Source organism: Gopherus evgoodei, chromosome 11, assembly GCF_007399415.2.
Source record: "Gopherus evgoodei ecotype Sinaloan lineage chromosome 11, rGopEvg1_v1.p, whole genome shotgun sequence".
In the NCBI taxonomy this organism is placed as follows: domain Eukaryota; kingdom Metazoa; phylum Chordata; order Testudines; family Testudinidae; genus Gopherus; species Gopherus evgoodei.
In genome coordinates, this window is record NC_044332.1 from 40,717,720 (window position 1) to 40,743,179 (window position 25,460).

At 37.8% G+C, this 25,460-nt stretch overlaps 1 protein-coding gene and 1 long non-coding RNA gene across 2 annotated transcripts in view; one reads left to right on the forward strand and one right to left on the reverse strand.

Annotated features, from left to right (window-relative positions):
• LOC115660073 lies at positions 1-25,347 on the forward strand. The gene is made up of 3 exons (XR_004002729.1): positions 1-5,135; positions 23,277-23,359; positions 25,311-25,347. It is a non-coding gene; the product is annotated as an uncharacterized LOC115660073 (long non-coding RNA).
• The window catches only part of HAT1 (histone acetyltransferase 1), a 47,304-nt gene that overhangs the window by 5,134 nt on the left and 16,710 nt on the right, over positions 1-25,460 (reverse strand). Inside the window, exons 3-10 of the mRNA XM_030581099.1 lie at positions 23,976-24,051; positions 23,541-23,661; positions 13,262-13,441; positions 12,884-13,005; positions 12,279-12,383; positions 11,802-11,908; positions 8,206-8,357; positions 6,000-6,116 (exon numbers count right to left, since the gene is read on the reverse strand). Of these exons, the coding sequence (XP_030436959.1) occupies positions 6,000-6,116; positions 8,206-8,357; positions 11,802-11,908; positions 12,279-12,383; positions 12,884-13,005; positions 13,262-13,441; positions 23,541-23,661; positions 23,976-24,051 (980 nt within the window). The remainder of the gene's footprint in view (positions 1-5,999; positions 6,117-8,205; positions 8,358-11,801; positions 11,909-12,278; positions 12,384-12,883; positions 13,006-13,261; positions 13,442-23,540; positions 23,662-23,975; positions 24,052-25,460) is intronic.

Genomic DNA, 25,460 nt, shown 5'->3' on the forward strand with positions numbered 1-25,460 from the left:
TTTTCTGATAAAAAAAGAATGTTTAGCTGAAAAATTCCAGACCCAGCTGCACTTAAGTAAATTTTTTTTTTTTTTTAAAAGAAAGGAAGGAGGGAAAACACTTGCTCATTTCCATTCACCAGTTCAGTCACCAGTATAATTGTTAAAGTTTTTTCAGTCTCACTCTTCGCACTATTCTTTGCAGCCTCCAGGAAGCCGCTGTCAGAAAAAATTCAATCTCCCCTCACATCCATACATAAATAACTTTCAAAGAAATTGGGTAACTGGAACAGTATCACCTATGAATTTAAGCCTAATATTACTCATTCTTAAAACAATTAATTTTTCAGAAAGGCTGGAAGTGTAGTTGTACTTGGAAATAGTTGAAGTGGCATCATGAGGGTCCACGTTAGCTGAAGTTATTTTAATATCAAATTTATTCACGTTTTTTATTTCTTTATAAGCTACCAAACGGAGATATTACCGTCAAGTTAAAGTCTTTCTTTTCTCATTGTCACCTGTAAGTTTCTGCATGCCAAATTCTGCCTTTACTTATACCTGTGCAACCGGTTACACCTGTGCAATTCCACTATGTTCACTGTTATTACACAGGTGTAAGTGAAGGGACAATTTGGACTGCAAATGAATGCGTGTAATGTGACATTTTTGTTCCTTCTTTGCAAGCTGCTAGTTTTCTACCAGTATATACCTAATCCAGCTCATAGCTGTTCTCTCGAATCTTCTAGAGAATTGCTTTTGTGACACCAATTTCCAATCTATAAAGGCAACAGGTACCTCAACATACTCCCAGTAGATACTTCAAAACCTTAAGCAAAACATATCCACATTTAACAATAAGAGCCCAGCAACAGCAATCAATAACTTCGAGAGAATAAAATAATTGTTGGACTGGGTAGATGATTAATTTATAGTGAAAGGAATTGTTCCATTCTCCTACTATCATCAATCCACCAGTCCTGGCCCAACTGGAAATTAAACAGTAAGGAAAAGAATACAGGAACAAGAAAAGGGTCATCTTGCAGGACCCAGTAACAAAAAGCAGCATCCAACAAGGTTACAATATCAGTTTTGTAATGCTTAGTAAAAACAGCAGAAACAAGCAGGTCACAGCTATGAAATGCTTGTAAGATGCTGTTTCTGACGCTATCATGGGTATAGTTGGTTGTGCTCTTGAAGCAGAAGTTCTTCTGCTGATTGTGAGATCCAAACAATAGCAGAACAAACTCATCTTGCTATATTGGTCTTGATGCTTTGAGGCTTTTCATGATCTCCATAAAAAATGAAAAGGCAATTCTATCTGCAGAAAGAATTTTGTTTTGTCCAGATAGTACTTTTTAGCATTCTAAAAATCCAGAAGATGATGGTGAAGCTCCAAAGGGCAACATGGATAGCTGGAACATAAGCCTTTGCGAACCCAATACCCTTGGGGGGTGGGGGAGGAATGCGACAACAACAACCTGCAATACCTTGACAAAAGCTTTTTTAAAAATAAATATTTTTAGGGTTAATGCCAAAGGGGGCAAACTAGGCTGTGGTAAATGTTAGTTTTAGAGTCTCATCCAGATTTCAGGATAATTCTCCCAGATCCCTTGAGTAGGCAAGAGTCCAGAAAGTTCAGCTTCTTGAGGTGGGATATTCTAATCTAAAGTGCTCAGTACTAGCTTAAAATCTGCATGGACTTCAATGGAAGCAGAGTTAAGCTAATACAGAATGCTTTGGAAAATACCACCCTTCGTCTCCAGGTTTGGGTGCCTGAATAAGCCCAAGACAGGAGATCTCTGGTTACTGGGCAGCTTTAAGAGATCTTGCCTTGACATATAAAAGACAAAACCTAGAGTTCAGTAGAAAAGCCCAGTTCAGGCCAGTTTTCATGGCAACTTTGGCTAATGATTGATGGCATGAAGGCACAGAACTTCCACTTGAAGGAAAAGGTGTCCATCTTCCAAGCAGACTTCTGTCAGTGCTGGGAGTAGAAACAAGAACATAATTGTTGTAGAAAAAGTTCCATCTTGGGGACCCCAGAGGTGGGGAGAAAGGTATGTAAAACATGTTGGTTTAACTTAATTACTACTCTTTGGCACGGGCACTTATTGAGACATCCATGCACATAACTGTCTGCTTCTTATGACGGCCTTTCAATACAAGACATAATCCTGATCACCTCTATATAAAGAGGAACTCCAAAGTGCCCCCACATCTGGCAATACTGCTTAGGGTCATTCTGTTGCCACAATTTGTAAGAATTTATAGATTCTAGGGAAAGAGTAAATTTCTTCAACACATACCAGATAAACCCAAATTCTAGTCAATTGATGCCCCAGTGACCATTTTCCTGGGAACACTTTGGCCAGCACATCAGGGAGCCTAGGTGGGTACACCAGCTTCGAAGCTTGCTGCTTTGGAGATCCTGATATGTCAGTTCCAAGAGTGGGTTCCCTTGCAACAAGTTGTTTGGGGAAGTAAATCATTGAGGAATAAACTATTTCTGCTGAAATGGGAGACAACAGTAGAAATTATTTTCTTATTGGTCTCATAACAAGAGCATTGATTGATGGATCCTGTTGCCATCAGGCATGGGTAGAAGGAGAACTGAAGAGATGAAGGGAACAATGCCCAGTAGAGAATAGGCCTACTAATGAGCCTGAAGTAGAGAGTAAGCATCCACAATGTATATGCAATGTACAGGGACTGTGCTGATACACTCTATGTCTATACATGCTGGGATGCTGGCTCCAAGAAACTTTTATAAAGCTGCCACCATAAGAGCAGCTGTGGGCTGTACCTCCCTGCAGTTGGTGGATTGGGTACAGTATGAGAACAATTCCACTGATGTCTGGGAAGAAACACAATTCCACTCACTACTGCATGCTGTGTGTTGGTTCTGCAGGGCAAATAGGAGTTAACAAAAAATTATTCTTTTGACCAAAGCAAGCAGATCTTACTTTGAATACTCACATGGAACACCTCAGCTGAGAACGTACTGTTTTTACATAGTCTTTCAGAGCAGAATCATATTTTAAGTCACAAATCCATCAGTGGTCACAAAACAAATCCTTTGCTTATTTTGCGGACAGTCTACTTCCATGCTCTTTTAATATCCTAAATAGAACACTTAAAAAAAAAAATAGTAATTGAGTCTTCAGCCCTCTCTGTGTGATCTCCCTTGGAGAAAGTTTTCTTTCCCCTTTTGATGCCCTACATGACTTCATAAGTAATCCACAGCCTCAACTTCAAAACAATTATATTCTCCTGTTCATTTTCATACCAAATCTTTTGCTTTTTAAAAGAATTGTTAAGAAAAAAAGGAATATCTTTAATTACAGCGATTATATTCATCACAACATTCTCAACTTCAGCAGTCTCTTCAACTTGTGAACCAGTAAGAATAGATATGGTATCTTAGTTCAGTATTTTCAACGATGATCTCTTTGTTAACATGGACAATTCTAAAGGAGTGAAAGTATTACTGAGAGTTTTTGGTTTTGATTTTCTGCACTTTCTTCATTAATCTAAGGGAGAGCTGTACGATGGAATAGGGCTATCATGAGACTGACAGCTGTGGGTAGTTTGCAATATTCTGCACTTACACAGCCCTGTTCAACTGAAGATCTCATAATGCTTTATAAATATAAGACCTTACCACCAGTAAAAGAAAGGTATTAAGAGTGTAAGTTGTATACATCTCTGTGATGTAAAGATGAGAAAATGTTTGGCAATATGAAAAGCTGTTTAACAACAGGTTATAATTTGGAAAGTGAGGTAGGTACAAGTGAGTTAGTTTAACTGCAATTGTTTTGAGAAGTGGTTTTTGGAAACAGCATGGCTGGAATTTATTTATTCAACCACAGAAGTAATGCGCTTGTTATTTCAAACTATATTTATGACTGTAGGATATACAGCAAAACCTCAACTGTTAGTCAGTGAAAAAATGGGTATGCAAAGTGATCATGTTTCAAGAATGTGAAATGTGAAAACTAACTTAAAACAAAACTTATGTTAATTCAGTACAGAAAGAGTATATGAACCCCAGCACACGGATTTAGTGAATATGCGAGGGGCTTCTGACAGGCCAAAAGACAACACTATGAATAGGTAATAGGAACCATTGACCATGAATCTGAGAAACTTTTGGTGGTTCTGGTGAACTGCCATGTGAAAATATGTGTCTTCTAAGTCAAGAATAGCATACCAGACCCTGGTATCTAAGGAAGGGATAACAGACGCTAGAGTAATCATCTGGAATTTTGTTTTCCTTAGGAACTCGTTTAGCTCCCTTAGATCTAAAATAGTCCAAAGATCCCCCTTTGCCTTTGGGATTAACAAGCCTCTGAATGACATGGGAAACTTCCTGTATGTCCCCCATGAGGAGAGACTGGACCTCCTGAATGCTCTCATGAGAGTGGTCCATGAAGAGGGATGTAGAAGGGGGGAATTGAAATAAATTGAAGGGTGTATCACAGTTCCACTGTGTTTAGGACCCACTGATTTGTGGTGATGACCACAGTGTCATTGGAACTGAGGAGACTGGCTCAGAGTCTGGAGATGGGAATACCAGTGAGATCATTGCTGGCTTCCTCCTGGATGGAACCCTACAGAGAGGTGCAACTGTAGCAGCCCCCAGTATTGAATGGTTTGGGGTGAAGCTGGGACTGTAGGAGTGGGCAATTCCAATCTGTCTGGTACCAGACAGGAGTCCTAAACTATGTGGGAAGCCAGCATTGGCAAGTTCAGTGATTCTCAAGCTACCTCAGCAGCCTCAGGTGTAGATGGTACTGGAAAGGTCTCCTGACTGTGGTATCAAAAGGTACGCCAACACTTGAGGGATGGGTCTCAATGGACCCTTCCTCGGCTCCAGAGTCAGCAATCCTTGCTGGCTTACGGAGAGTGTCTGGTGGTGCCTCTTTGTCACATCTCTGAATCCATGCTTCCACTTGGTGCCTTAACTGCCAATCTTGAAGGCTTTGGTATTGAGTCTTTGGGAGACTTATGTTGTCTCTTCTACGTTTTCTCTTAGGAATTGGTGACAAGGATCTGTCTCTGGACCCAGTCAGATCAGAGGACCAATTGGCTGTGCTAAGTACCTGTTCCAAGTGGGAAGGTTCCAATGGCGGGAGATGCACAGACTCCATAAGCAGGTACTTGATTGTGGCAGCCCTGTCCTTTTTTGATCAGGGCTTGAACCCTCTACAGATGTGACACATGTCACTCACATAGGCCCCTCCTACACATTTAAGGCAGCTGGTGAGAGGGTTGCTCACTGGCATAGACTTCTTTATGAGCAACAGGCCTTGGTGCCCGTAGAACAAGGCATTATGTCCAGTACCAAGCCTGGTACACAAATGGGAACCAGTGACAGTTCTAGAAAAAGAGACTCTGAATTTACTCTTATATCTAACTATGTACAAACACACTACATTAGACTAAAAATTAATAGTGCATGTACTATATACGCTAAAAGGGGGAAGATTTGTAAATACAAGGGTTGAAGCTCAAATAATTGCTACTGCTGATAGGAAGTAACTGAAGGGGTGTCAGGGAGCAATGCTGCCCTTGATACCTGCACGCAGTGGCGCAAGGCACCAGAGGCTGCTCATGCTGCCCTGATGGATAATGCTGAGGGAAAAATCTCTGACAAAATGTGCCCATGGCATGCACACACTCACAATAGAATGGACATGTGCAATCACTTGAAGAAGAAACGTATTATTTAAATAATGCAATACAAATGTTACATAAGAAATACCTCTAGAAATTTAAACTTTGTGGATCTCTCAGACTTTAGCACATACAGTAAAATGGGATCTTCAGCATGGCAGTGTAAAAAGATTCCACTACACAATACAAAAATGCTCTTTGTGCATAGATCACTTTCATGCTGCATAACTAGAAACAGTTGATTGGCAACATAACTGGCATCAGCTGTATTTATAGAAACGAAGCAAAAACCATGTTTGTTTAATTCTGGAGTAAGTGTTAAAAGGCACTTAAGACATATACACCTTATATGGGCCAATCAATCTTTTTTTGACGTCCAACCTATAGCCTCTGGACTGTTCTGGATCACCCATGTCTGTTGCACGCAATCGGAGAATTTCATAAACCCGTCTTGTGTGTTGCTAATCGAAGGAAAAAAAGGAGAACAGTATCAATAAAAATGTTATAATTTGCAAGCTTATTGCTGAATGATTTAAGAAATGAAAAGATGTGAAAATGCTACAGGTTCAATTATTTTGCACAAGATGTCACATGTATCATGAGAGATTCAAAGGGCAGTGACAAAGACATGATTTTCCTCCCCCCATCGCTTTCTTTCTTCTTTGCTACTTCCTAACTAACAAGTTTGGCAGCTCACTCAGTCTTCTACCAATGTTTCTTCTAAAATAATTCCCCTCAATGCAACCAATGCCTTTAATGCACCCCAGAATCCTTTGTACCAACTGCAGTAGCACTTCAGAAGCAGCATTGCTCAGTTGCAAAGGATTCTAACACTCAGAGTCATAAAGGCATGAACTGCACAGGAGTTCATCTAATTAATTAGCAGAAACCCTGCAGCCAGAGTTGAAAGACAGTTTGGGACTAGTCTGTTGGTGGGCAATTCATAATACTGTGGTTCCATTGCTAATTTGGAGCTGCTCCACTTGCTGCTCTCCTTAAAGCCACCTCCTCACAGTTCTGTATCTAAGCATGGAACAGCAATTTTCAAATTAAACTATTTAGGAGATAGGGAGCGAGGATCGGACAAAACCCCCAAACCAGTAAAGTGGGGCAAGTCAAGGTAGTGATACAATTGTATTTAGCAAAATTCACAAACTTAGGGGAAAAAATAAAAAATAAAGATTCCTGTTGCCATTACACTTCTGTTGCATCTATTCTATAGCTTTTGGGAACATTGTTCTAGAGCAGGGGTCGGCAACCTCTCAGAAGTGGTGTGCCGAGTCTTCATTTATTCACTCTAATTTAAGGTTGTGTGTGCCAGTAATACATTAACGTTTTTTGAATGTCTCTTTCTCTAAGTCTATAATCTATAACTAAACTATTGTTGTATGTAAAGTAAATAAGGTTTTTAAAATATTTAAGAAGCTTAATTTAAAATTAAATTAAAATGCAGAGCCCCTTGGACCGGTGGCCAGGACCCGGGCAGTGTGAGTGCCACTGAAAATCAGCTCACGTGCTGCCTTTGGCACGCGTGCCATAGGTTGCCTACCCCTGTTCTAGAGGAAAAATGTTTTTGTCAGTCCCCAGAAATAATGGGCAATGAAGCATTATTTAGAGGAATACAGCAAATTTCTGGTTATGTTAATGGGTTTTATTAACTCATTTCCTAAGTTAATAAATAGAGTTAAGAAATTTCTTTACAAAAAATGAATAGTTTAATAAAATTGCCTCCTACTTCATAAAGCCTCACAAATCTACAACAAAATATGTGCAATCAAGTTACATATTTTCAGAATTTAAAAAGAATTTATTCTGCCTTTACTGTATGTTCTTTAAATAGAGATGGAACCTTTGATACGATTATTTCTACATGTTTAGCTAAGTTTTCATTTAAATATTAAATATTTATCCATTCAAATGTAATGTCCCATAGACATGCAAGAGGTCTGCACTCTGCTCTCCCCTTACACCACTATGTAGTTTTCATATGTAAAATATGGGTACACTTTTCTTTTTTACTTAGGTCTCAGTCTTTTCAAAAACTTCATAAAAATCAGAAGTTCAAATAAATCCGGCATCCAGAAAAAGTTAAGGGAAGAAACAGAGTTCCTGCAGAGATGCTAAGCAACTCTGCAGCTCCGCTTCTGCAGTTTAAACACTCCATAAGGAGCTTACCATCAGTCTTCAGTTCTGCAACAGCTTAGAATCTTCCTTTTAGTAGTTTCTTCTACATTTCAGTATTTTATTATATATCCAATTAAGCCATATTTTATTTGTATAAACATACTGTTCCTCCTAGTCAAGTCTTATGCCAAAATACTAATGGTACCTTACCAAATCATTGTAGGAAAGAGACTTTTTTCTAAAACCATAGTAAGCTAGGAAATGTTTCATTTCCAAATGCACTCCAGAAATATGCTGCGTGTAAACCAGAAGGTGTGTGTTAGAAACTTGAAGAGCAGAGAGACTGTGTTTGTGAAAACTTTTGAATACTAAGCACTAGATTTGATTAAATTAGGCCCGAGTATACCTGTACAGATTTTAAAATACCTTATTTATTTTCAGTTTCTGTTGAGCCTCTGTCACCATTTCTTGACTGAATCCTTGCATTAGCTTCTTGGGGGAAAAGCAAGGCAGATCTTGGCAGAGCTTCACAAGTACAAAGTCTCTGAGTTTCACATAGTTTTCAGATGGATCTTCAGCTGGAAAGAATATAGAACTATACAGTAACTATGAACTTTCTGTAATCTGTTCTTTTTTCAAGCATCTAATTAACTGATATTTTGGGAAACTTACTAAAAGTAAGGATAGACAACATCCGTAAAACACAGAAACAAAAGTATACATAACTGTACTTCATTATTCACCCACATTTTGGGTACTGCCATAATATAAACATACCTAAATAAGACACATTTAAAAAAAGATCACAGTGGGCCAAAAATTCTTAAAATTTTGTTTTAAAAATATATCTAAAAGACCTAGTATACAATGTCCTTACACATTCAGATATTGTCTAATATAAATTCTGTTTCTTTTTCTGAGGTAAGACTAATTTCATATCTAACTCTCCTTCTATCCCACAGAACCTCTACTGTATGAGTTCAGTGGGTGATTCTTCTTATAAAATCTGTTGTAATATGTAAGGCACTAAGAGGCACGTTGGACCAAATACTAATCTCAGTTCTTCCTTGCTTTAAACTCAGTGGCATCTGCTGCCCAATGCCTGGAGTATGACAATCTTTTGTGATGTAAAGGTGGTTTTTATAGTACAAGTCATAGGAATTGGATAACACTGAGTGAAAATAACCGCCAAAATATACCAATTATAAATGTCAGCTATAGAAAAATAATAAAAGCTGCACGGCTAGGAGAACCATGAAATGGCCAAGACAGCCAACAGCTGGTGTAAGGAACGCACCAGTATGTCACCCTAAGCGCTCGTGGAAATGGAGTTATGTTGGTATAGCAGGGCACTTACATCAATAGGACAGAGCTATAACGTGTACACTGATATAATTAGGTTGATGAATGATGCCTTATGTTGACCTAACTGTGTAGTGTAGATCAGGCCTCAAGTTGTCAAAAAAAAAAAAATTAAAAAGCTATCTACCTAACAACAAAAAATATAATCATAACAGCATTGGGTCTGGTTTCATTATACCTCAGGATATGACAGGGTATTCAGGCAACTATAGTGATATAGACAGGAACACACCTACTCCATTTCAATGAAGGACAGAAAATGGAAAAACCTCCTGTGAGATTCTAATTTAAAAATGACTCACTGTTAGTGATATTTTATTTGGAATCTGATAGTCTATCATGATACATGCTTCTCTGTAAGCAAAAGGAGTTAACTCTATTCAAATCATAGTTCTGTAGAGCTAGCGGGAGTAGGAAGTGGGAAGGAAACTTAAAAAGACATGAATCAGCTACAATGCAAACCAGCATGAAGTCATTTGTGCAGACTTATTCCCACCTATGAACTACTCAGCAGGAAACGTTTACAAAACCATTGCAAGCAGCTTTTACTCCCTCACTAAACCTTCAGACAGGTCTTTGACTTCAGGTTTATCTGAAAGAAACACTGGGCTTCCCAGAGCCTGGGAGCTGCTTCTGATCTCTAACCTGTGAAATTCAGTGCTACAGGCAGCCAGATTCACATAATAACTGGATTTTTAAAAGGGTTGATGATGTCTGATCATTAACACTTGTGATTTAAGGATAATCAAGTGTCATGCTTCAGGGCATAAAATGACCACATAAACAGGGTCAAGCCAGAATTTTTCCATCACACATACAGTACTGCACAATTGGCTAATTATTTTCTTGGCACAGAAGGGGAAAAGGCTTCTGACCATTACAAGCAAAAGTATATCAACTTGGTGGACTAATGGTCTACATTTGTATGGTGAGCCTTATGAGCCTATCCTGCAAGGAAGGCAAGAGGATATGCAGCAGGATTAATTTTGATGAAAAGGAAAAACTGGAGACTGATTTTAAAAGGACAGTAAAGGTGAAACTGGTGAATTAGAGTAAGACCAAAAAAAAAGGTGGGAAATTCCTCCGTAATGAATACTGTTGGAAGTACATTTCACTTATGTGGGCCAGAACTGCAACTTAGAATCTGGCTTCTGTGACTGAAACTAAATGTAGGAATGGACTATTCACAAAAAATGCCAAGTCTAAGTAAAATATATATGCAAGTTGAAAACAAGTTAACTGCTTCCAACTCACTCCAACCAAGCAACAATTTTATAAATCCACATTATCTTGTGCTTCTCATTGAGTTTGAGGCCCCTTCCTTACCCACCTTATAACTTTAGATTCCATCTAATTTTCATAATTTCCTACCCATCTTATGCCTGTCCAGCCCAACTTTTCCCTAGCAGTGACAATGAGAAATGAATGCAAAGATGAATTTCTTTTTATATATCCTTTAATCTCTGAGTAGAAAGCACCACGGTTCCTAGCTGATTATTCCACAGGGCAATCTAAAATCTGTTTTGGAACAGTTTCACTGGGTCAGAACACATACCACACTGTGTGCACTGAGGGACAGACTGGTCATCTGCCTTTTACATCCTGGTTCCATCTCTTATGTAATGCTACGCTGAACACTTTGTGTCAAATGTTTCATTTGCTTTGCCATAATCAGATTTATTGGATCATATGAAAGGTTTTGTTAACAGGAAATTAGATATACATTTTACATAACAGAAAAAAAAAAAGTTTTTGTGATGCTTCAGTGAGGTTTCTGTGACTTGTATTGAAGTTCAGAGACCAAATATCCTCTATGTATTAGTTGATAACCCTGCAGCACTGTGTAGAAAGAAAGCAAACGTCTTATTGTATTTAATGTTTCTCTTTGAATAATTTTTTTAAAATATCACAATTAGATGTTATTCGTACAGCAGTAGCACCTAGAGTGGAGTGTTATTCTACTTGACATTGTTCTCACAGTTGTTTATCATATTGTAGACTAATATGTAGGCTACAGATACAGTATTTCTCCTGTGGTTTCATATGCCAATTCCTTTCCCTGTTATAAGCAGCACATACCTCTTCTTTTTATATTATTTTTCCTTTCTTCTCCACCCTGCCATCCCATTAATATTTTTCAGGTATTCATGCAAGCTCATCATTGACTTCATGCAGATCCTCAATCAGTCTACTACCCGTGCTCCCAGGACACCAGACTGCTGTATATGTTTCCAGTGATTAAAAGACTCTGGCCTTCACATTAACATGAATATTTTACCATCAGTATATTTTTTTATTTGCTGTTTTGTTTAAAAGGAGCAAACTCATCAAGGAGTTTGAGAAAGCTCAATCTCTTGGAAAACTCAGCTGTGTACCTCACAATAAAATAGTTAATTAACTGGTAATCCTTTCATGCCAGGGACTGGATTTTCCTGGTGTGCTGTTCTCTGTAAGTACAGGATTTAAAGAGTTACATTATATGCAGTTCTTCTATAAAACAGGGTAATATTAACCTTGAAGTAAACTGAAGCTAAATCTTCAAAAGACCATTTAATTCTGACAGATGAAAGCAAAATTTAGGCTGCAAGCTAACAGGCAGCAAATGTTCTAAGTTTTGTCTAACTGAATTCACATCTCTAATAAAACGAGCATTCACATACCTGTTATATCAAGCACTGTTGGAGAAGACATATAGTATCTATGAACAGTTTCAAAAAGCTGAGCACCATGGCCTTCTCCTTGGAATGGTGGCAATATCAGCATCTGGCTACAGACAGAAAGGATTTTTTTTTTTTTAAATTAAAAAAGGACTTAAGAAACACAACTGAAACATTTAAATATGTTGGGTTATGAGCAACGTTTTATTTAAGGATTAAAGCTAATTTATGGTGATTTGGGGGCTAAAACATGCAACAATTTTTTTAAAAATTGCTAAAATATTCAAAACTGGTTTGAGAGTCCACCCTGCTACAGAGGGCAACAATGAAACAAATCAGTGCATAGCCAGCTAATAATGGGGATTAAAAAAAAAACAAAAACCAAAAAACAAATCATCACCATTATAAACAAGTATTGGGAACTTCAGCAGTTCCCTCTTCTGAAATAAAAGGGAAGGCACGTGTTATACTGCCAATTACCTTACACGTGGCCGGGTTTTGTCTGGGTACACATAGTAATTATAGACTGTCATGTAGCCTACGGTCGCAAAGAGCGTAGCTCCATCCTTATTATACTTCTCAAATCTGCAGATAAAACAGAAGGCCAAGCAGGTCAATTACAGTCGCGCTCCCATGCAGTGTCCATTTTCTTTTCCATTCTGCAACTGAATTTTCAGTGTCAGCAAGCTACTCTGAGAGAGCCCAATGGGTACACCTGCTATGTTCTGAATGTACAATTCACTTAATTGGTGTGCAGCAACTTGGATAAATCAAGCCTCTTTACAGCACTTTAGTGCACTTGCCTATTATAAAGATGAATAGGTGGCAAGTAAAAGAAAACACAGGCAAAGCTCATTTTACTGTTTAAGCCTACATTCAGGCTTCTAACGGACAACAGCATTTAATTCAGCTCTATTCTCAAGGTCTCCTAAAGCATAATGGAGAAAAACTCAAGCCTAATAAACAATGGTTTTTCTTTCCTGGGAAAAATATCATTATACTGTCCCAATAATTGGCCAACCACAATTAAAATGCAGGCTTTGTGGAGGTAATAAGTTCCACTGTTGCTTTAGAACTGTACTTACACTAGAAAGTAGTTCCATCTTTCATCATCAACGTCAATAAAGCTAGCAGTTTCAATAAACCACATCAAGAAGGTCTGAAGCCTTTCATGATATTCTCGAAAGCCTGGACATGTCATGTCAGCCTAGGGAAAAAGCCAGGAGAAGTCAGGTGAAACTCATCACCGAGGTAAAAGAGAGAGCCTGCAGAGTACAATTAAATACTCCTGGGGGAAAATATTTATAAGCAGAATACTCTGGTTCAACTAGACACACACTGAAAAAAGATTTGGTAAAATAATAATGTTTATACATTGCAGTTTCAACAGATTACTAAAAATACATCACTACAAAACCAAGCTGTATCTGTTTGTCCTAAAGGATCTATAACTTTTTTCATACCTGGTATATCTGATATGTTATGTCTTCTCCTGCTTCCTCATTATGAACTGAATATGTGTGTAGTAACGTTCCAAAGGGTTTAAAATTAACCTCCTTTTCCAGCAAAGACACAAAGTCATCTGTGCTTGTGCAAAACCCAGGAGGGATGATTTTTCTAATTTTGCTTTCTACATCATCTGCCTATAGAATAAAAAAGTGAGAAAGAGACAAAAAAAATCAAAAGCTAGCACTACACACACAATATTATGAAAGCATAGTTCTACTGGGAAAAACAAATTATTATAAAAAGTACCCCGATACAAAAAGAGAAGTTAAGGCCTGTCTAATTTCAGGAGTGCTGAGTACCACGGTGAAGGAGGGCAATGCCTTTCATTGTTTAACAATGACCCTTCTGGCTGATGAAGCAGCAGCATTAAAGGACTCCAAAGGGAGTTTGGTCCAGTCACTGTTTCATGGTAGCTATAATATATGCCCAAAGGGCAATGATGTGAAATGGGGAAAGACTGGAAGTGTTGGCGGGGATAGTCCTCAAAGATGTCAACTAGTTAGGGGGTTGTTTTTTTTGATAGGCTAATTTTGAACAACTACTTCGTTAAGAGAGAAGATACTGTGTTGAAAAACACCAATGAAGATGGGATAAAAGGGAGGCTGTGAACTGGGAGACACACAGAAATTCCCGCTTTCCCATTTGCCAGTGTGTGATAGATGTGGTGCAATTACTCTTCAAAGTAAGATGCTGGCTCCACATACTGTTCCTTACGACTCTCTTCAGCTGGCAAATCTTTGCAACTGCACTGACTGTGGTGTGTTCTTCCATGATACTGCTTTCTCCAAGCCAAGCAATGGCAGCCAGTAAAAGGCATAGGGGAGGTAACTGAGAAAATGGCAGTCCTAGTAAGAGGGAGTGGCAGCTAGCGCTCTCTCTCTCTCTCTCTCTCTCACACACACACACTTGAAATGCATGCTTAAAGGACCAACCACAATAAACATTACAAATGCAAAGGAGAGCCTACCTCCTAGCCAAAATATTTTTAAAAAATTAAATTTGAGACAAAATGATATTCCACAGAAATGTAACAGGACAATTTTCAACAACTTGGATTTGTAACCTCAAGATGGGGGAAGGGCAGAGACATGACTCTTGAGAGCAAATTTTAATTTAGAGATTAAAATTACCTTTGTTAAATGACCACAGTGAATGTTAGAGGCTATCAGCTGAGCAGACTTCATAATCCCTTTCAAACTCCCAAAGACCACTTGATTGAATACATTTAGCACTTCTCTTTAACCATGAATATTTGATGAAGTTTCACAATAACGTATTACGGCTTCTCACCAGGCAATAAAACTTAATGAATTGGTCTCAACTCAACAAAAACCTAACCCCTCAATACAACCCCTAAAAGCCTGACATTACATTCAACAAAATGAGCTTACATTCTATTCAAACTTTCCTCTGAACAATGAACCCAGGTTTTTACTTAATGGAGTTTGCCGTGAGTTCAGCTGTAATGTTTGTATTGTATCTATTTCCACAAGGACTGACACAAGAACACTGTGTTAACTTACTAAGCAGCTCTTTCACACCGTTTACATGCATGATGGGTATTCGTTCTAAACCAAGACCCTTGCTACTTAGCATTCAAAACAGGGAAATTAAGATGCTTAGGACAAAATACACTACAAAAGGCTAATACAACATGCTACTAATTCCTGTTCTTTCAACCACAGTCCCCTAAGTAGAAGTAATGCACCTGCAAATGAATAGCACTTTATCATCATTCAGTTAGATTTTTAGGACAGAAAACCATGGATGGATTTCAGCACAAACAAGTTTTATTCTCAGTGGTTTGCTACTACCAACATTTATATTTAACTTGCTTTATATTTATAAAAAAGAGCTATTAACTGGTTAAGATATAGCTCTACAATACTTTGTCTAAGAGCCTATTTTAAATCCATACATCAGTCTTTGCATCCATTTCATTCTGAAGACAAAGAAGGTGCATTTACTAAAACCTTTTCTGTTCTCTCTAAAGCAGTATTTGATAAATATTTTTTCCCTGGAACCATTAATTTAACTGAATAATGGATCAGGCAAAACAAAAATTATACATTTGTTTAAGATCAAAGCAATGTAGTTACTAACAAAAAGAGCAATAAAACAGAGTTCATGTGTGTTTTAACATTAATAGTGTTAACATTTTCCACAACTTATTTATCCAGCCATAAAATGGTAGTCATGCCTTGAACTATTATATGTATTAAAGTATTTATGCTTGCACAAGCTGACAAAATTGCAGAAAACTGCAAATCAACATTTACAATAAATTTTATTTTGTATTTCTGGAAAAATACAACAAAATAGAAACACAATCATCCATTCAATGAACACTTACAATAACTCCTCACAGAGTGTGTGTGTGTGTGTATAGAGACAGATAGATAGAAAATCTAGAAATAGGAGAAATTATGTTCAGCATGATGCATTAGTTATTTGTTGATTCATTGTGCTTAACATGTATGTTTGAGAGTTTAAGTTCCCTCCCATGCACTCCACAGAATAACAGCAGCAAACTTTCTCACGTGGCTAGTCCAGTGGTGGTGAGGAAGACATTGTAACTCTTTCCCCTACTGAAATTAAAAAGCTGTTTGAATATGATTAACACTTCCTATGAGAGCCCTCCTTAGCTACTACTATAGTGGAAAAAAAAGCTACAGAAAAAATCTAAAGCAACCTCTGCATAACAAATAAGATTTACAGTCATGGCTAGAAAAGCTTTATTTTGTGTGCAGAAAACAGAATAGGTAATTCTTTATAAAAAGTTGTATTCCTCACATTGCTTAGAAGTTTGTGAGGTTACCTCTTACAAGGGAAAAGCCAGAATCCTCAATTTGGAGTGGTGGCAGATGTATAAAGTCCTGATTTTCAACTATTTTGTTTTGCTATATTTGAATATGAACTGCTTGAAAGTTCAGGAATAATCACACCGGGGATTTTGTTCAAGCACATGGCTAGTAATTTAAATCTGCACATATATTTTACTAATTTTTGTATTCATTTATGGCAGCATCCATATTCAAGAACTTAAATAATCATTTCCCCCTTGTCATGGACTGACCATTGCTTCCTTTAATTTCAAGGTAGGAGTCAGCTCCCTGAAATCTTTCCATTTGACACTATCCCATAGGACTTCTAACTCCTATAAATGTGTGCAACCACCAAAACATGTTATGTTAAAAAAAATCCTTTGAAAAATATCCAGAAAAACTGAAAAAAAATCCCAAAATTTTCTGTGAATTAGTTTTCCTCCTGCCCTTACTCATGAATAAGCTTTTAGTATGCTTTCTTCTTGAAGACCAAGAAAATATTAAGTTGAAGGGAAATAAGGATCAAGCCCTTTTAAGAAAATAATAATAATAAGGGAGTTACTGCAATTCCCACAAGAAATATTTTCCTATTAAAAGTGAGAGGGCCATTGTGTGGGCTTCCGCACTGGCACTCAGGAGACCTGGATCCAATTCCTAATCCAATATATACTATTCTTTGGCATAGGAGAGATAACGGCTCCCTACTCTAGCGAACTGAAACTTTGTCAGTTAAACCAATGATGCATGTATATACTAGCTATGCCATCCTGCTTCACGTTCACATGTGATCTGTATGATACAGCTGCACATCATTTTGGATATTAATCCCAGGGGTCCTAGTATAGCTCCCTACTACAGTTATTTCACAGAGATTTTGAAAGGTGTTTGGTGAGCTTAAAAGAATTATGGGAGAGAATAAATTCTCAGGCCCTGAACAGTCAATTTTCAGTCCCTGTTCAGGAATAAAGACATCTGCCAGAACATCTGGAAAGGCAACTGCAAGGCGGTAGAGTGTGGGCTTCATCTCTGTGCAGGAAGCAAGGCCTACAGTTGACGGATTTTTTGCTTTAGTTCCTCCCCCCCTGCAGAGACACTGTCTCTGTACCATGCTTTAGAATAATGATTACTTTGTGGAGTGATGCTTTTATTTTTGGATCATGACTACAAGTAGGTGGGACAGATGTTCTCAGCACCTAGGATAAACAGCTATGGCTGCCTAACTTCAGAAGGAGGAGACTTCTGTACCTCTGTGGTAAGGTAGTACCAACACTGCAGCACCAGGGCCAGAACAGAAAAGAGTGACTAGCTACTCTAGATAGTTATGGTTAAGTTTTGGTTACAGGTTCACATTAGGCACTGGTACCTACTGCTACACTTAACAGAGATATGAACAATTAGAGAACTAACTGTTTCAGAGCACATGATGGAACTCCAGTGCCTGTTCTCAGTCTAGGAGTACATCAACCTTAATGACAGTGAAAGTGATCAACATAGCAGTTACAAACAGGGACCAAGCAAAGTATATGATGCGACTTTTCACAGGGATTATTCCCAAATATTTATCTCAATTTATCTGTCCCCAGTGATTCTGAATGACCCCGTCTGTCAATTTAATCAGCCATTGCAAAAACAATTGCCTAATTAATCGGTATCTCTCTGTGTTTGTTTAAACAAATTGTGCAAATGTATGATAATGGTGGGCTCTGCCTTTGACAGATCTCCATCTTTATATCATTCTCCCAATCTCACTGACAGCTCAGCCAACTAATATAGTAATTATAAAAATTTGCCTGCTACATCTCGTGTAACAGAGGAAATCAAGGGTATGGTACTCAAACGAGTGAGAATGAAATAACCTATGCACAGCCCATGGAAAAGCTGTTGAACCTGAAGCTGTTACTTATATAGGCATCACCTGCAGTCTGTATGCTGCCACACAAGAAATGCCATATGCACTCAATTTCCAAGTAAACTAAATTCTATTTTTATTAGGAGACGTGCCAAATTGGTGTTGGATTTCTCCTTATGTATTAAAACTTTACTGTAATTAGCAACGCTATTCTCTCATTTTCTATGGTGGAGGTGATTTATGGAGAAGTGCTTAGTTGTATTGAGGGGCAGTTGCTAATACGAAGTTCCTTTATGTGGCTTGCATGTTGCTATTAAGTAGCTTTTTATAAACAGCTTTATACTTCTATAACAGAATTATACTTTTGTTTAGATACATAAATGCATCTCCTGCTTTAGAAATTATTTGTATTAGTTTTGATAAGGGAGTATATGAAGAAGTGATCTGAGGTAGTGTTATTAAATAACATGCCAGATGTTAAAATTACACACTTTTCATACAATTTCTTTATTAAGAGCAAAAGAGGTCACAGTCCAGCTGTAATGGCACAAGCAGCTAACATTTACAGTATAAAGAGCAAAATTTGTCTAAGAGGCTACTAAATGTCTCATTTAGATTCCATGTAAAAGAGTGGAATACCTAGGGAATGGCAGTGAGCAATCGGTAGAGCAGGAGGCAGTTCAATAGGTAATACTGTTCCGATTTAAACTGTGGAGGAGGGCGGGGGGAGAGAAGTAGTAGTTTCTTTTAATCTCTCATTGAAAAATAAGCCTCACCTCTAAACTAAATTCTGCCCACTCATAACGCCAAAATGTCCTATTACTCTGAGAAGAGTATGCAGATATTCAAACTATATCACATGCTCCATTGGGCTCAGCTCTCTCAATGGGATTCAGATACACTTATGGGCAGAGCAGATAAGACACATGCCTATGCCCTAGGTCCAAGCTTTTAAAATTAGGATGTCAGAAACTCATTTTTTTTTAAATTAGATTTCTTGCCATGATGGTTTCCCACCCCCACCCCCACGATCTTTTTAACATGATCCAAGTAACTATGGCAGAAATAAATGCTCAGGTTTGCAGACAGCCTCCTGCAGAGGGAAGGGCAGCAGCCCCTATCATCAGGAAAGCAGCAGCACGGCTCCCTTGCCACAATCAAAGCATGGCCCTCTGCTCTAGGGAGGGCCTGGATGCCTTACTGGCCTCTGAAGGATCGATTCCCCCTGGGTAAGATTTACCCAACATTTTTACCTACATGGATCAGTTTGAGGGGAGAAGTGGTATCTCCGCCAAAACATCATCTATTCATATCACCAAAGTTAGCTGTCACTCACAGTAGACTGCATAGATCTTAATACAATCATCCTTTCTTATGTGCTTTGACCAACATTAAAACAGTTAATGTTAAACACAAAAAAAACCACCACATAACAAAACATACTGTTGGGCCTCTGAATTAATATCCCTTTAAGTTGACAACTAGTGTTTCAGTCTTTCTGCAAACATCACTGTATTGTCTATACTCTGTTCATGTTTTTGGAAGTTCTCTTCACAACCATAAAGGGTAGTGGTGCTTTTTTATATAAACAAAAGATGAGTCTGGAGAACAAGATGACAGCCTCAAACAAAAAAAGTACCTGATCATCAATTTAGCTCAATCTGGTCCAATTCAAGCCCTGACCCTTTTCTCTCCAAAGTGACCTTATTTGTTTGTCCTTAAAAACTTATACATGCAATCATGTGTATCCGTGCATTTTGAGGAATAGGTTTTCCTTGTCCTTTCTTTTCCTGGACTTGTGAGCCTTTCCTCTGGTAAAGATTCAGTCTATTTGCCTGGCACCTACTCTGGGAGGTCCATACTACTCAGGGAGTCACGGAAGTGAAAAACACAAACAAATAAAAAAAACAAAACCAAGAAAATGAAAGATAAGGGATAGATGGGCTAAAGCTACATTAACACACCAAGGAATACAATAAAAGTAACAATTATAGTTCTATATCGAATTCCACTGCTTTTTTGCAAGCCGTTTTCTCCTTGGAACAGATATGATAGTTATTAAAACTGACATAACCCTTTTAAGAATAATGGTGATTAGCTATGGTCAACTAGTGCAATAATAATGAGAATGAGAGGTGCCCATAACAGGTTATTACTTAATGCAGACATACAGGACCTTCAAATATCTGAAGAGTGTCCTCCATCCAGGGAAAGACTGATATGCTTGCAATGTGTTGTTTACATGGACAATAGAAGACCAGCTTCAGGAAGGAAGAAGTTGTGTGCGCTTCTGTGGGGATGAAGGAAGATATACCTTGTCCCAAAATCTGATTGTAAGGCAAGAGGCCTTGCATTGAGAGTTTTTTTCCCCAGATACAAATCACAAGGATGGAGGAAAACAGAGGGCTAAGATTAACTTACATCTCTGCTAGATTTAGAGAAATGTATAAGACAATAGGTAGTATTTTTATCTAGTCCCCTGGCCTGTGTCACTGGTGCATCATGTAGGCTCAGTCACCTGCTCTGCATACTGAGTGAGACTGCCCTGGCCAGGAACAGCAGACAATGCAGTCAAAAGGGAAGGAGGTTTGCAAGCGGGAGAAACACTACAGGAAGTAATGAGGAAACCAAATCAGATGGATTACAAGGGACTTGGCAGCTCACTGGAGAGGTACAGGGGAGGAACACTACTAGGGGAACCAGGAAATAGTTTGCCACATCTGTCCTCATGTGATACTATATAAAAAAAACAAACTTTTTGCAAACTTATAGCAACATTCATAATAACTAGAGAAAAAACCTCAAAACCTGCAGAATCAGTAAATTTTACTATTAAAGACATTACATATCTGCTACAGGATACCAAGTCTCCAGATTCCTTTATTTTCAAACTACCTCAACCAGAGTCTCCAGATTCTGGGATCCCAGCGTATTTAACATTTCCTGCTGTCATCTCTTCTCACTTGTCTACCTACAGTTCACAGAGTGGCTGTTTTCTTTCATATTTTCCTTGTCCTTCACCAATTCACTGCATGGTGCCACAGTGATATCCAGAAGCCCATTGGGCTTGGTAGAGTCCTGAGAATTTGGCCCAGCTTGTCATTTAGAAGGTAATATTTCCTCTGAGTCAGATAGACTTATTATTCTGGGCCTTGAGACTGGAGATCTTCCTGCAGCACTGCTTGCTGCTCCAAGTGATGTATGTCCCCAGTCAGCTGTTTAGATGCCTAGTCATCCACTGAAGTACCAGGTATGATAACGTACATCTGGCACTGGGTCTCCTCATCTCTGAATTGTGATAGTGCCTGGAGGTCCCAGCCTCATTGTGCTAGGCAGTATACAAAATCAAGGAGATGGTCACTGCTCAGAAGATTTTATAATCTAAGTAGATAGCTGCCTGCACATCTGCTTCAACCCAGCTGGCACCATCCTCATAGGGAGCCTCCTCCAAGATAAATATAAATAATTAAGCTTGTGTCTGAAAACAGCACACAAGTAAGTTTAACTGTATAGGTAAATGGCTTCCAGTCGACTTGATCCAGGTACAGTGGAATGCAGAAAGTAGATCAGATAGACTATAAACTATCTAAATTGTGACTGGTGTGATGGCAGAAGAAGGAATATTTTTTCTACTAGGGCTATAGTGTACACGTGTGGACATGTGGTGTGCTGCAGTCATGCAAAGGTGAGAACAAGCTATCTGCCGCATCTGTCTCATGCGGACAAGGCACATGAGTATATCACAGTGGGAAAAGGTGTACTTTCAGAGCAGATAACACCCCTAGCTGATTAAAGACTGTACCTTCAGGTTCTGAATGAGTCCTGATCAGTCTTCCTCAGCCAGAAAGATAGTAGATATCACCATGCGGACTTGAGAGAAAGTTGAGAGCTTTGAACGAACAAAAAGGTTGGAGGATCCCAGGGACTACAAAGGTGAACAAGGACTTTCCTACCGTAAATAGAGAGGGAAGGAAGCCTTGTTGGTGGTATATTAATCAGGATGCTCAAGGAAGTTCGCTATGGTGTTATACACCTAGCTCTCCATTTTATCACAGCTCTGAAGTTACATTGTGGAGAAGGGTTGAATCTATTCAACTGTGTTATCTAAATAATCAATTTTGGAGACTGCCATTTCTCATCTCTTCGGTTCTAGAAAACTAACAAGATTACAAAGCCTGATTATTAGGCATCTTGATATGTTGCCTTAGTCTCTATACTATTTTAATCATAGGGTAAATGATTGAACAAATATGCCTTCATGCAACTTTAGAGAAGAAATGGCAAATCCTCCACCAAAAAAATTAATCCAATTTTTTTCTTTAGAAAAATTAAATGCATCTTTTCTTGAACATATTTAAATTATCTTTGTCCACTTTTGAAATGGGGAACTTTAAACTCAGTTTGAAATCATAGAAAGGAAGGCTGCTTACTGGAAAAAATATTTCTAAATGGTAAACCTTGTTTTCAGACTCAGTACAATGAGCCGTCAATGCAAATGTATAGCTATTTTTCACTCTGCAGCATTATAAAGATTCAGCAATAACCAAATCAATAGCACTTTTGGAAAGAAATCAATACAACTGTTTTTCCCTTGTAACTAAGTAATAACCTAAATAATGGTGAATTTTCTTAATGCATAAGGAATCACCAGCAAGATCTTAGTCTCTCTCTAAACAACTAGGTAGACTCTTATTCAAATGTTTAATATCTAGTTATATAAACATGACTAAAAACTGCATATTAATATTCTATGTTTATGGTATACTTCAGCCTACTGAAGGGAAAAGCAGGACTATCAAAAGTTGACTGTTCAGCTTCAGTTTTCATAGCTGAATAATTCAGCTAAAAGCCTTTATAAATGGATGCAAAAACTGAGGTTAGCTCACAAAAAGGAAGAAGTCAACCTAATAAATACGTGCGGTGGAAAATTTAGTTTAATAAATTTAAAAGAATAGGAAAATATCTTTCCTTTCTGATTATATAAGTGTTTCGTAAGCATAGGAAGTGTGTGTACGAAAATATAAATACTGACAGTGAAATGCAGAGAGTAACTGATACATAACTGCAATAGAAACTAGGATAGCTCTATTTCTGAAACAAAAATTCCTTATCAGTTGCTTTCTGCACCTCCCATTTTAAAGGATACTCTTAAATATTCCTATTTTACCATACATGTTTTATTTACAAGAACCTCTTTACCATCTAATGGGATTATTTTAAATCTGGAAAATTCACCACCATCCTATCTTCTAATTAACAAGAAATTTCAGTCTTACTTTATTTTTTGAACACTAGCCTTGATGTCAGCTCATCTCTGGAAACAGCATGCATTAATTTGACTACTACAGTCAGAAGATGCACAAGGGCACAACACACAGGTGGGTTCGATTTTTTTTTTTTTAATTTAGCTACAGTATGAAGAGTATATATTTTTAAAAACCTCACAATCTAACTATGAAGTAGATAAGTGCGGGGCCTAAACCACTTGGATTATGGCCCTTTTAAGAACTTGAAATATTCTATGAAGATTTCAAAGTGTAAGTTTGGCTCCGACTTTACCTCCACACAGTCAAAGTTTTCATTAACTTTAGATGTATACTCGATGCGGAAAAGTGTTGACAGATTACCAGCATTGTAGTACAAAAGGATTTTCAGACCCTTGTAACCGAAGGCAACTTCGCTGGGGGAGAAAAAACAAACAAACAAAAAAAACAAACAAACAACAATCAGGAACCCTAGACTCTACTAAACAATCACAGTAAGCTGTAACCTAGTATAAAGCTTTGAAAAAGTACTATAGTCCCAAACTGTGTCAGATGACCATTGAGGTATCTTTCTTACCACATGCTCATTAAAACATTTACATATTTTCTTGTATGATTTTAAAAAGTGATTTAAAAGAAAAAAAATTTCCTATTTTCTAAAACTAGAACAAAAATGACCTCTTCCTTCTAGCCCTATTAGTCTGTCCTGACATTTGATTAGATAACTTACTCATCCCCGAACACTTGATGGCTGTACTCTGGATTAAATGTTGTGCTGTCATCTTCCAGATCCTCAGGAAAACGAACTGAAAAGAAAATGGGCATAATTTTACTATAAGCAACAAGCAACCATGATTTGTCAATGCAATTTTTTTTTGTAATTTGTTTGTAAGTATTGTAGTGGCCACACCAGTTTAACACCCATTTTCTCATTGCGGTCAGACAACTTTATTTGCCCTTGTGTGCAAGAAAAATTCTAACAGATATGAAAATTCTTCGTGGATCTGTTCATAATTTAAAAATATCTACAGGCAGGGTGGATAAAAATCAACGATTTAAAAAAATATATATATATTTTTTAAATCTGAGGGAAAACCCATTTTATCAAAAAAATCAAAAAGCATCTAAAGATAAAGATACATTATAGCTCAAAGATCTCATCATGGAATAGGGATTAAAAATTTAATTCTATAGTTTGACAATATATTCACGTAATATTTAAGAAAAGTTTTGTAAATGAGCTCCAATAGTTCATGTATTAGGGACCCAATTTTACGAGATTCCAGGGGCTTCTCTACAGATTTAGGTTAATCTTTCTATCTACTCAATGGGACTCAGTGCTCAATCTAGAAGATACCATCAGAGATGCTTAGTTTTGCAGTTTTCAGACTGTGGATTTGTGTCTCTAGAGACAACAGCAAAAATGTTTTAATAAATAAATATATAGAGGTGAGAAATAGCAGGCCTACAACCTTACTCCCTCTGCAAATTTGTGTACACAGAGCTAATTTCTCCCCACTCTCTAAAAGTGCAAAGTTTCAAAAAGGTCAATGAATAGAAGATTGTTGGGGACAGAACAGATCTTAGAAGGGAAAACCTATAATGGCAGCAGGCCATAAAAGAGACCCAGTTTGGGAATATTTTAATGAAGTTCCTCTACCTGTGGGTAAGACAGGCATGCGTGCAAAATGCAAACAGTGCAACAAAGAAATGCAAGGCCTGGTTGCCCAAATGAAACAACATCATGAGAAGTGTTCCTTTCATCATCTTCAACGCAGCTTCCTCCTGAGAAGGAACATGTCTGAACATGCAGGATCTTCAAGTTGGTAAACTTTTTTGTTTCAAAACTTTTCTTAAAGACTGCCTGCCTTCCTTCTGGATTATTCTTAAATTCTCATGTTTGAGCAAAAAAAAAAAAATAAAAAAAAAAATAAAAAATAGGCAGACGTTCCTTTTACAATGTCACCTTTAAGGTAGTACTGAGTATCAGTGAATGCAATGAGTAATAATAAATGAGCAGTATGGTTACAATAATTAAATAACTGCATTGATTCATTTTGTTTAGGAGAATCCATCCGCAACATACAGGATTCTGAAGTCTATCCACCTTCAAGATCACCATCATTTTCTACAGTGTCAGAGTTATCTGCCAATGATAGTGTGTCAGTCACATCATGTATGTCGCACAGCCACAGTATATCACAAAAAGAAAAAG